Source organism: Raphanus sativus, chromosome 4, assembly GCF_000801105.2.
Source record: "Raphanus sativus cultivar WK10039 chromosome 4, ASM80110v3, whole genome shotgun sequence".
Lineage (NCBI taxonomy): Eukaryota > Viridiplantae > Streptophyta > Magnoliopsida > Brassicales > Brassicaceae > Raphanus > Raphanus sativus.
The window spans coordinates 29,282,155-29,295,401 of NC_079514.1; the positions used below are offsets into that span (position 1 = coordinate 29,282,155).

The 13,247-nt window shown below is 30.4% G+C and overlaps 2 protein-coding genes across 2 annotated transcripts; one reads left to right on the forward strand and one right to left on the reverse strand.

Moving 5' to 3' along the window:
• Window positions 1-295: 295 nt before the first annotated feature.
• LOC108849511 (uncharacterized) lies at window positions 296-1,327 on the forward strand. The gene has a single exon (XM_018623068.2). It carries the CDS (start codon window positions 421-423, stop codon window positions 1,147-1,149), a length of 729 nt encoding a protein of 242 aa, XP_018478570.2. The 5' UTR covers window positions 296-420; the 3' UTR covers window positions 1,150-1,327.
• A 4,035-nt stretch (window positions 1,328-5,362) lies between these two features.
• Window positions 5,363-6,203, reverse strand: LOC108833943 (uncharacterized). The gene has a single exon (XM_018607328.2). It carries the CDS (start codon window positions 6,144-6,146, stop codon window positions 5,586-5,588), a length of 561 nt encoding a protein of 186 aa, XP_018462830.1. The 5' UTR covers window positions 6,147-6,203; the 3' UTR covers window positions 5,363-5,585.
• Window positions 6,204-13,247: the final 7,044 nt, after the last annotated feature.

The following is a 13,247-nucleotide window of genomic DNA, read 5'->3' on the forward strand; positions in this document are numbered from 1 at the left end:
TACACACGGATAAAACACCTAGTATAGATTAAAATGATGGATTTGTAATTATTTGGCCTCTAGATCAATGTTTAGTGTTGAGATTTAGTAGATATAATTTGCGAAATTTAATTCAACTTCTTTTCCTGGGTCAAAACTAAAGATTAATTGGTAGAAAGTAAAATTAATGACCGTTTGATCAGTGAGTGATTGGGTCCCACACTACCAAAATAAGACCGTTACCCGTAAGTAAAATCGTCAAACACAAGAAGTCTCCACTGAATCAATCAGACCGTTGCAAAAATCGAAAGAGTTAATAATAAAAACCCTTTTTCTTTATACATTAAATGAAGTACTTTGCTAACAATAAACTCTTTAAGTAAACAAAACAATCTCTCTTTTTTTTTTGTCGCACAAGAAACGGAAGAGATCGATCCATTAATGGCAGATACGATCTCAACCCCAAGCATGGAACCTCTGTTCTTCTCTGTTGATCCAATGTCTCTCATTCTCTCTCAAAACTCCGACACACATCAGCTTAAACTCTTGTTAGACTGTTTCTACGGATTCGAGAGGGGGCCAAGATACGACGAATACTCTCGACTGCGTGAATCGAAGCTTCGCATGAAACGAGATTTCCAGAAATTTCTCGACGAAGAAGAAGAAAAAGAAGCAGAAGCAGAGCCGAAGAAGAAACAAGTGAGGTTCGAGGGTGATTCCGTAATTTCACGAGAAGAAGAGGAAGTAGTAGTTACACCGGAGAAGATAAAGAAGCAGACTCGGTTCGGGTTTTCTCCGATGTCGAATCAAAGAAAAGCTGCTCCCGCTTCTTCTTTGGCTCAGTCGGTTCCTGATTTCTCCGCCGTGTTACGTAAAGAAAACCGCCGTCCGGTTAACTACAACACTACTCCTCCGCCGCCTTCTTCTAAGAGCAGAAACGGCGGCGTTTTGACGGGATCGGCTTCTTCCGCGAGAGGGAGCAAATCGGCGAATGCAGGGGAGAAGAAGAGTAAAGGGTTGATGGGAATGGCGCGGAAGAGCTACGCGAACGTTGAGGATCTTAAGAAGATATCAATGGCTGCCGCTTCGGCTATTAACGGCGTCGGAGTCGGAGGGAGAAAAGCCGTTGGCGGTGGCCGGAGCATTTTGGGTTACCGACAAGTCTACTGATTTCGCTTCCAATGCTTTGAATTGTTTTTTCCCCACGAGTTTTTGTTCTTTGTTCATTTGTGTGTATTTTTGTTGATGAGATGGAATTCTTGATTTGGGTTTCCCTTCCTTTTACTATTTGTTTTTTTTGTTGTTTGTGATTTTGATCTGTTTGTAAAAAATAAACATACATTCTTGATTTTAAACTCGCCTGATTCTTTTAATCAGTTTTCGCATTTAAAATAAATAAATCAATGTAAAAATATTACGAATTCTTCTTCTTTTTGTGGGATGACGATTAGGCATTCACATTTTACCCAGATCTAAGGATCCGATCCGGATCCGAGTACCCAGATCTAAGGATCCGATCCGGATCCGAGTACCCAACTCATAGTCGACTTGAAAATACCCAACCTGAAAATGAACCGAGAATTTACAAGTATCTTTTAGGTTTTAAATTTCTTTTATCTAAAAACCGAAACTGAAAAAAACCGACCCGAATAGATTTGGACTCGAAAGAATCGACCCGAATAGATCCGACTCGATAAGGACTAATTTGTACCCAATTTAAAAATATGTATATCAACAACTATGATTTTTGGTGTTCTATTTTATATATATACCAGATTTTGATCCTCTCTTCAAAGAGCGGATATATTTTTTGTTTTACATTCTTTTAAAAACTTAATTTTAATATTTGAGTTTTGATCATATTTGTGTTTTTGTAATTGTATTTGTATATAATATAATTGGACCAAACATATATCAATAGATTATGTTGTTGTTTTAATATAATATATTATATTATTTTATAATCTAGTTGAAATATTTTTATTAACAATATTTGTTATTATTTTGTAATATTTTATGAATTTTTAAAATTTAGAGATTAAAAAGTTTTATTTAAATTATTAACAGTTTAATTTAAGTTATTTTGTAAACTTTTAGATATATATGACAAATATTAACTAAATATAGTATGTCATGTCTTTTTCAGATCCTAAATATTGATCTCAATATGGATCCAAATTTTTTTTGGGTATTTTAGATATTAGAATTAAAGACCAACCGATCCTGAACCGATCCAAAAAATTATAGATAACTATATGGATCTAAATTTTCAATATTTCAAAGACCAGGATTCGAGAAGATCCGAAGACCCTGATGTCCAGGTCTAATGAGGACGCTTGTCTCTCCGCGACAGGTTTCCGTAGCAAATCCTCATTTATATAATAATATAATTTTTATCTACAGAATAATCTAATTAACATACAGCTAAACAGATAAAAAGAAAAGAAAAATACATAAAGCTTATAAGAGTATTAAAATGAAGAGAATACTTGTTTTGATACGCTCTTCATTTTTCCGCTGATGCTCTTTTGAGACGATCGGCTTCAAAGTCTCACAAGTTCGTCCGTTTTGGAATTGTCCGATTCTTTGAACAGATCATTGATCATATTTGTTTGCCAATCCTGATTAACAAATAACTTTGTATGAGATTAGATGTATGAAATGGAAATGTAAGTCCCTTTGTGCTTTTCTAATTTTAATGGAACTTGGCCGACAAAAAAAGAACAAATGGAAAAGTAAGTTGGTCAATCGTCTGAGGTAGCATCTTTTTCTGAACCTTCTGATGCGAACAAAGTTCCACAACATAACCAGCTAAACTGATGACTTTGCATTCAAACCCAATTAGTTAACTAAAATATATAGAAACTCATAATCATATCAGCCTCTCGGTTTTGTCCTTAACCCAAAACCGATCAATCAACAAACGTTTACTTTAGTCATTTAAAGACGTTTGTAAGACCGTAATTTATGACTGTACAACAAGAAAAAGATATATGGTATGTTTACAAGGATTCAAGTATGAAGAAACAAATTGTACATGTCACACATCTAGAGTTTTCGGTCGTAAAATATCCACAGGTAAGGAAGTTAGATGATAATGTACAACAAGGTCACAACCATGCCATACTTACTGCCAAACTTTTATAGTATTTGTCAGTTAAATATTCATCACTCCAAAAAAAAAGTCTAAGAAAAAATGCATGCTGCACAAACTATCTAATCCCATATTGGTTATTGATTTCTTTTGACAAAGATCGACAGTCATTTATTCTTGCATAATAATTACGTTGGACTAAACTCGAAAGGAATTCAATGTTCTTTCAACTATTTGAACGTGAATTTTGGGCTTTCAGAATTGGACCATTCCGACTCTTTTGACCATGGCATGATATTAAAAAATTGTTGGTATTGTCAACAGTACATATATAATATATTTTCTATTTATAGAAATAACCAAAAATATGTATATATATATAAAATATATTTATATATATATAAATATATATATACATATGTATTTCTTCCTAATCATCTACTAGTAGTTGTCCCCAAAAGAATTTTATTCCAATAGTTTATGAACACAAATGCACGATTAATTCCCTGGAGATCCGTCCACAGACGACAGGTAAACTGTAGACCCAGTTGTTTTACATGGGAGTTAGATATCATTCCATCTATCGATACATATAGATAAATAGAATTTTGGTAGATTTGAACCCTGAGGCCTGAGTGCTTATCACATTTTCGAATTCGCAGTACCATCCGACCATACTCATGTATGGTTGAAAATAATTTATTTTGGAAGTCAGGTTTTGCAAAGACATATCGTGAAAGTGAATGCATCTTTTAACTGGGGTGGTTACAATTACTCATTATCTGCCCCGTGCTTATTACTTGGTCGGTACTTGACCCATATAATCGGGTATTTGGGTACTTAGTTTGACCAAGTCGATTTGCAAATATAAAATAAATATTAAGTATTACAATAAAAGTAATTAATTGGCTTTGCTTGACATGTCAATCATTTTACTAATGAACAAAATGCATATTAGGTTTCAAAAAAAAAACAAATATGCATATTTAAATCATAACAAGACTACATGTTTATATTTCAATTTCCATAAGTAGATCAAATATAAGATATATATTTTTATAAACATGTTGGAGTTTCTCTTTCTTATATATATTTTTTCTTTCCCTAAATTGATTATAACATAGAAAACAAATGAAATATTTTTATAAATGTAAAATTATTTAGCTTTGATTTAAACAAACTATCAAATAACTTTCCAATTATTATCAAGTAATTTGCAAATAGTTTATAACAAATAATAAATCAAGACAAGTAACTTACATGTCTATCACTTTTATCAAATATTTGAAAATGCAGATACTCATTTTTAACAAACTAAATACAACCGCAAAATTTACCTACTGGTACAAACCAGATCGAATACTAAATATATCAAAAATACCAAGTATTCGACATTTATATACCCTAGTTCTAGTAAACTAACACCAATTCGCAATAGAAGCAAACAGACTCTTTTCAGTGAATGATCGTTCATCAGTCAACTTTCGTCAATCATATTAGTCAAAGGTTCTTAAATTGACACGTTTAGTCAATCATTGTATCTAGTTTGACTAGTATTTGTATTATTGATCGTTTGTCGGTTTGATGCTTGTGGCCGGTATGTACGATTAGGGATAGGCACGGAACATATATCCGGAATTTTAAGGATATTTATGATCTGGTCTGTCATGTACCAACAATCAAGTTTTTTGATTTGATCCGATCTGTAATCTTTTGGATATTTGGTATTACGGATTTTCGAAAAAATCAGTATATTTTATCGGCTATCCGATTCGATCTGTCGATCCGGTAAAAAATAATTAAAAATTATCTTTTTGAAAAATATTAAAGGAAAAGAAAAAATTTAATAAAAATAATAATATTTATTACAAATTATTTTAAAACTACATACTTTTAAAATTTAATGACCAAATAATTAATTTAGTGGATAAAATAATTGAAAATCTATATAGAAATATAAATTATATATAATTTTATATATACATGTATATGAATATGTACACTACGGATGGGATCAGACATCCGTTTTTTTCTTAAATAAATATATTGAATATGCTCCTTATTTGACGGATATTGAATTTGGTTCGATTCGTAAAGTTATGGATATTCAGAACTTTTTAATCGAAATCGGAACGGATAACGGATCGAATCAAATTTCACGGATATTTTGCCCACCCCTAGTACAATTAATATGAAGAACGCATTTCTTCTTCTCAACAAGATATATTTCTTAGGCTAAAATTTTGAATAGAAGTTACTTATATATATATTCCGTATTACAACAATCTCTATAACTTGGTGTAATAAATAATCAAAACTTGAATAAAATGGAAGCTATGCATGAGTATGACGATCATCCTTAAGATTGGATTTAGTCATTCATACTCCAAGTTTATTAGTAATAAAAAAATCGTTTCAAATACAAGCACTATTAACTTTCCAATGGTTAGAAATAGAATATGCGACTTTTCCACACCAGTTTATGAATCTGGGATTAATAAACTATTCTTCACTATTTCCGATCCCGGCTGCCGGAAAAAACAGGACCTAAGCAAAACATATCAGCCAATGGGACGTTCAAAGCCGAACTATTCATGGATCTTGAAGCCCTAATCTCTGTAGAATTCATCTTCTGCAAACTCTTCTTCTTCTTTTTCTGTGGATCACTGTTGCTCCGTTGATATTCCGAAGAAGAACTTGTCTTCTTGTTTCTCATTGAGTAGCCGACAGATTTGCTTCTGACAAGCCAAAAACCACACCCAAAACTTGGATCATCTGAGTCAGAATCTCTCGTGTCGGATTTCGCAGCTAGGGTTTCAACCTTGCTTTCAGGAGAAGTAATCTCGTTCTTCTTCGAGGCTTTGGCAGACGCAGTGCGAGAGAGGTTTTTCCAGTTGGAGAAGAGCTCATCGGCGTGAGAAAACCGTTGTTTCGAGTTCTGACGGAGGCAAAAATTGAACTCTGGACTTGAATTGAGACAGGACTGGTCTGACTCTGATCGAAGAGGGACTCTCTCTTCCGAATGATGAAGACTGTGAGAGGATATCAAGGTTCCTCTGTTTGTATGGCTCATCGTAAGAATTAAGAAAATAAGCTGCCGGATGATAATTTATTTTTGACGAATGTCTTACCAAATTGTGATGTACAATTATATATACACGTCATTTACGTCAACAAAATTAATTGTTTGTATTCGTACTTTTAAAATTCTTTTAGTCATTTTTAATTATTAAATTTTGATAAAATGTCGACTTATGTTACACGGTTTTTTACTTTATCGAGACATAAATAATGTGAGACATTAAAGTAGATTACATAATATGAATATGTTTAAGTAACTTTTTTTCTTCTTCAAAAAGAGATATGTTTAAGTAACTTTGTAAAACGAAAAAAAGTTAGAAAAGTAAAATCTAACTTGGAATTTAAGATTTTGTGTTTGTTTTTGTTTTATTGGGTGTAGGAAAGACTTTGACTTCAGCACTGATATTTTGGTTCGACTTTGAATAGTTGTAGTTGTAGACTTGTAGTAGAAATGGGGTCGAGTCCACATCTCGAATTGTTTTTTGGTCTAATCTCGAATTTTTAAACAGAGTAAATGTTCACCTAATTACAAATTATAAAAACTCATTAATCAGTCTGTTTCATTTTGACACTTTATCTTATTACACAACAAATATCACGTAAATTTTAAATGAAATTTATACATATTATAATGTAAATTTTAAATGAAATTTATACATATTATAATTTTAATATCAGTTACAAAATGTTTTGATCTTATAAATAATTTTATTTATTTAAAATATTAGTTAAATAAATATAATTAATAAATATATATTTGAATTTTAATCATTTTTAATTTATGTCAAAATGTTAAAAAAACATTATTTATAGAAGTAAAAGAATATATTTTTATATATAATAAATGATTTTATTAATTTTTTAATATTAGTTATCGTATAAGTCATTAAGATAATTCTCACTACATGATTTATTAACTAATGAAACCCTAAGAAATTAACAATAATAACAAATAATAATGTTAATAATAATAATCTATATTATAACGAGAGAGTTTATTCTCTCCTAACGCTATCCACATCAGTATCGTGTGGGTTATATAATTTATTTTTTGATTATTAGACTAACGTTTTCAGTGATTTATCAAATGGATTACTGTAGCCTACTGGTTAATGTTTAAAGGTTGCTACATCCAGATTTGTGGTTCAAATCTTAGACTATGTAATTTTTTTTGCAAATTATTGGAAATCCAGGTTTCAAATCCCGGGGTTTATAAAAAACCAAATGGACTTCGCATGATTTGGCCCAATAGACCTCTTCTGTTCAAAACTTTATATTCAACGGAGTATAGATTTCTATAATCTATGTACACTAATTATATTTGGTCAAATCCATGTAGACTAATATAAACACATACGACTGTTTGTGTTTCCATGAATTAGTTTCTCTTACACTATCTTTTGGTCTCTCATCTTTACTTCGTTGATCAATAATGAAACGTTCGTAACACCTCATGCATTCCGATTTATATATACTCTATCTAAACAACGGAATCTTTCATCTCTGACTCTCTCATCAATTCTTCTTCAAATAGAATTCTAGTACATCTTCTCGAAATTACTTCATCTACTGCTCCAGTTACTAAAGCCGTCATCTGCAACTCAACTTTTCGATTCTCTCCGCCTTGGTCGAACTGCTCGGTTCATGGTTGCTCGCCTCCTCCATTTATGAGATTCCCGGAACATAAAAAAATGGCGAGTTTATGGAAATCACGCTTCTTTTCCTTGATGAAAAGGTAAATACTTTTTGATCTATCACAATCTGTCTACTAAATATGTTTTCAGTCGACTATCTTACTTTTACTTCAAATATCTCATCTGATTGAATCTGCATAATTATGTGATAGATGGGAGAGATGATCAAGAAAGGGATTAGTCCTGACAACACCTCTTACACGTTTTTGATCAGAGGGCTTTTAGATGAAGGGAAGTCGAGAGAGGCATGTAGATACTTAGAGGAGATGCTTGACAAAGGAATGAAAAATCCTTTGATTGATTAAAACAAGTTTGCTCAGGATTTTCGTAGATTAAGACAACTGAAGATGTTTGAGGAATTGGCACAGAGAGCTAAGTTCACTGGTAAGTTTGATACTCCAGTCATACTTACAAGGAGCTTCAGAGAACTAAGCCAAAAGGTCACTACGAGATATGCAAATATACAAAATATATTTCTTACGCATATCAGTACACTCTCTAAAAATAACATGTTGCAATTTTTATTTTACTATTTTCTGATCGTGGTGCAGAGGAACTTTCCCCTTCGAAAAGTTCAACGGATTCGTCAAGAAGTAAGGCTTTACAAGAAGGTAACAAACATATACACAAACTCCATTTGCTTGGAATAAATTAGAGCTCTGAAGTGATGGCTTCTAGCTTTCAGTGAGTCTTAGAGGCTTATACAACAAACACACAGGTTTATACACCGTGAACTAGCTGTGGCGGATGATGAATCACACTCCGGCTGCAACTAAGCCAACCAGATAATTCTGATTATGAAACTCCACTAAGAGAAAGTAAATAACACCATGTGGGGAGAAAGGTATGAATGGAATGTAGCGCAGCAAATCCACCAGAGATTGAGGACGTTGTAAACATCCGCAAGCACCGCAGTGAGTGATAGGAAATTATAATTCTTATCAGCCCGTCAACCGTATTTTCAATTTGTAGTTTTTAAAATTGCTATCATCTTTGTTTCTCACTTAAAACTTTTGTTTTTTTCTTCCAAGTATTTATCTCTTATGAGGTTTTCTACATCTTTTAAATTTTTAATGAAGCGTTTGACGGATTTCCATAATTCATCATATTCTTAGTTCATTCTATTCGAACATGTTTAGAAAGAAACACATAAAACTTCACCATTATTATATTGTTAAGAAAGATTAATTTTATCAAAATAATGGAAAATGATATGTATGCATCCTCATAAGATTACATTTACTGAAAAAGATTGGCAAAAACCTTGGACATTCTAAAAGACTGGTAGAGTAATGTATCTTTAGTTGTTTCCTCTTACAACTCAAGTTAAAAAATAATCTAAACATTCATGAAAATCCTCAATTATAGTTACCATTGACTCACAACCAATATTTTGAAAAATAATTTTGAACATAAACAACAAAATATAACCTAATAAATTTGCTTGAATTACACCCAAAACAATTGAATTATATAAATTGCATATGTAAAGTTATTGTATTTAATAAAATATCTCACTACAAGAAAATAGTTCTATTGCAAGAGAAAAATTGCAACGTTCATTTTTGTTACTAATTTACTATGATTATTGCAATATTTTTGCAATAATGAATATTCGTTACACTTTCATTACAAATTTATTGTAAAATAACAACTATAACCGATGTTGCATATTTTTGTTACCAAATTGCAATCATTTGCAACATAAATAAATATCTTGCGACTTTTGCAAGAAATATTCAACATTTTTGAATCATTGCTAATTTGCAAACAAAAATATAAAAAAAAATTGTGACAAAAAATGTGACAAATTGTTAACAGTTACCTTATGAAATTTTTTTTCCGTCTTATATGGTATGGTTTACGTACTTATTCCTATTAAAAAAAGTAAATTAGACAAAATAATCATTTACATATTCTTTCAAAGATAATTATAAAGTAACTATGCTATAAACGTATCTTTTATCTCTTTTTTCTTTAACTCAGAAAAAGACTCCAAGGTCTCAGAAAAAAAAAATAGCTGATCCATTGTTTCTGAGCTGCTTGTGCTTCATTTTATCCCTAGGCTGGTTGCTTTATTCTGCTGTAGTTGCTGTCCTCCCATTCCGAACATTACTTCAACTTTCACCTTGACTCTTATTCCTGTTTTTCTTAACCTTTTCATACTAAGAGACTACCATCTTATGTACTTTTGGCTTTGTCACTTCTTTAATATTAGATTGTTAAGAATTGTTAATTAACTCCTCCTCTTCTCTCTGAATATATTCCTTTTCCAGAGATACATCTAAGTTTTTACTAATACAGTTTTAGTGTAATTTTTGTTTTTTTTTTCTCTGCCAAAAAGTTCATGTTTTGCTACTTGGATAGATGGTAAATCACGTGAGGAAGATGCAGAACGGTGTTGTCAAAAAAAGAAAAAAAAAAGATGCAGAACAGCCACAGTTACTTCTCAATTTTTTGGGGGTCATTGTTACAAAATGGTTTGTTACGTTACTTACGTAATTCCTTTGTTTACGTGATCTTTTCTTTTTTCTTATAACTGTTTTTTTTTTTGAAAAAAAAAACTGATTTTTACGTGATCTTTTTTGTTACATAATTCCTTGGAACCTACTAGATTTTTATCGTGTTAAATGTTGTTTCCACTTACCACTTTATATTTCATTTACCGCTTGACTTTTGATTTGTTTTTTTTTTGTAAACTAAATAGTTAATATTGAAGGTTCTACCGAGAATTTTTGGTTTGTTTAGAGAATAATATATTAACAGCTAAGGATAACTCATTATCAAGATTCACATAGATTTTATTGTTTTCTATATATAGAGAGGTTATACGGATGTTTTTAATAATTCATTTGACTTTTGCACACCTTAGTTCTTCCAAAGTAAATCCTCTCCAAAACTTCTTCTTTTTTTCCTTGTGCCTTTTGTATCATTCATAAATTGCTTTTGAATTTTACGTGTCTGGTAATTTCTTACATATATTATGTTTTACAGTTAGTTAATTCAACACAAGGTCGTGTGTTTGATCTAGAAGCTCTTCTTATTGAAATTTCACTCGATGGTAAAATGCCAGTTACCATTGAAAGCCACTTGGAAAATGATGAGTTCAAATTAGTTTTAAATTATTGCTGTTTTTTTCTCTATAAGTGCATTGTTGAATTTATTTAATATTTTATTTTATTTAATAAAATTTGTCATTTGAATTTATTTATTATAATATATATAACGTAAAATAAATAACACATCTTATTTTGCTTATAATAAAATACTAAAAGAATTAATCAATGCAACATAGTTGATACATACTAATTTTATTAAAATATTAACTGTAACCATATTGTAGTCACCGTAAAAAAATATAAAAACCAAATTTATTATTTAAATGTAATTACAGGATCATTCGCAAAAGCATTTGTTATATTATAAATTTTGTAACAATTTTAAATTGTAACCATACGTTGCCATAATTGTAACCAATCATACCCAAATAATTATATATATATATTGTTACATTAATATTACTAAATTTTTTAAAAAAATTGCAAATTTGCAATGTTGTTTGCTCTATATTTTACGTAGCAATGATTTGCCACCATTTATGATTACAAAATACATTATAAATATACAACAAATTTGCTACAAAAAATTGTTGCAATAATATGACATATATAGCAACATTTCAATATGTTGCTAATTTTCCTACGTATATGCAACAAACATGAATTTGCAATATTCAAACAGCAAGAAATTAAAATTTGTCACAATTTTATTGCAATTTCATATTTGCAATAATATATGAGCATATTGCAACAATATATCATTATTGCAATAGAGCCATTTTCTTGTAGTGTCTATAATTTAGTCAGTTTGTTTTTCAATGAGTAAATAGATACGACATCGTAAATCAATGTTCCAACATCTAGCTCGGGGCCTCGGGCTCGACTAATTATCACCACTCTCTTGTTTTATGACGACCTTCGATCTTCAATCTTTTTGTCCGGAGGGAAATGTTCTAACAGTACTTATCTAAACACTCTGAAACCTAATCCCCTTTAGTCCAACTTGGATGCTAGGTCTGTGGCAACATTATGGTGAAACCCCCCAATACACATTACTCAAACCATTTAGCACAAATTTCATACTTATTTATTAAATTTTTATAACTGGAATCTCATGTCGAAATTCAAACTAATATACGTTTTTCAGAATAAGAATTGCTTTTTTTTTGAGAACGTATCTTCATTATTAAGATATTTTTATTGGTATGAAGATACTAGTAGACTGGATATTATGTCCATTAAATTTGATTTAATTCATTGTTAGCTTCGATTCAATCCTAAAATCCTAATATCCTGTAGCAAGGCAAATTTTAGAAATCAATATCCGTTCAAATGGAATCAAATCGCACATACTAAAATTTTAAGAAGCAGATATCCGCTCTCCTCCTAAAGATGCATAAGTACACATATATCTTGATTAAATTTAGAATTTTAAATGTATAAGTTCATAATAATTATTTTTCTAAAATATATTTTGATAAGTTTTATTCACATTATTATCTATACTTATTAAATAATAAAAATGACACTATAACTTTTTCTTATGTTTTTTTATTGTTTTGTTAACTAATTTTAAGATTTTAACAACATATAGTTTGACTATCTATTTAATTTTTATTTTATATATCATGTAAAACAAATATTCTAAAGAACAAAATTGTATCAAATTTTTTAGATTATTTGTATTAAACAATACGGATGAGATATTTGTAAATATTCGTAAATATCCGAAAATATTAATATATTTTTGGATATCCATTTTTTAGATATCCTTAAATGTCCGAAGTAAATAAAATAAAAAATTAGATATCCATAATATACTCAACAAATCACAAATACTGAAAATTTTGTTAGTATTTGCTCTGTGCGCATACCTAGATACTAGGTCTTTTAAATAAAAATATCTGGATACATTGGCTTATAGTGCATAGTAAATAATGTATGAGTCGAGCACTAGAGCTTAGGAACATGTATTTTTGGTATTTTATGACTATATTTGGCTAATTTTGTTTGAAAGTACATGTATTTGTAATCTAGTTAGTCCTGTGAAAAAGATATTGAAACGTAATTTATTCTCACTTTTCAACCAGAAACTTCTATACACATATGTCATAGTAGAATATGAACAGGTCCAAGTCACCAGTCCTACCAAGTTTAGATCATTTTCAAGGAGAATTGGTCTTCCAAGTTTTTTTTGTCTTACCGAATTCGAGAAAGTAAGATACCAAATACACGTTTGGTCTAGCTATATAATTATGAATAAATACTGGTTTATGGTTCAACAAACACATAAAGTTGATTTTCTTAGCATAAAAGTCTAAACTTGTACTGTACTTCTAC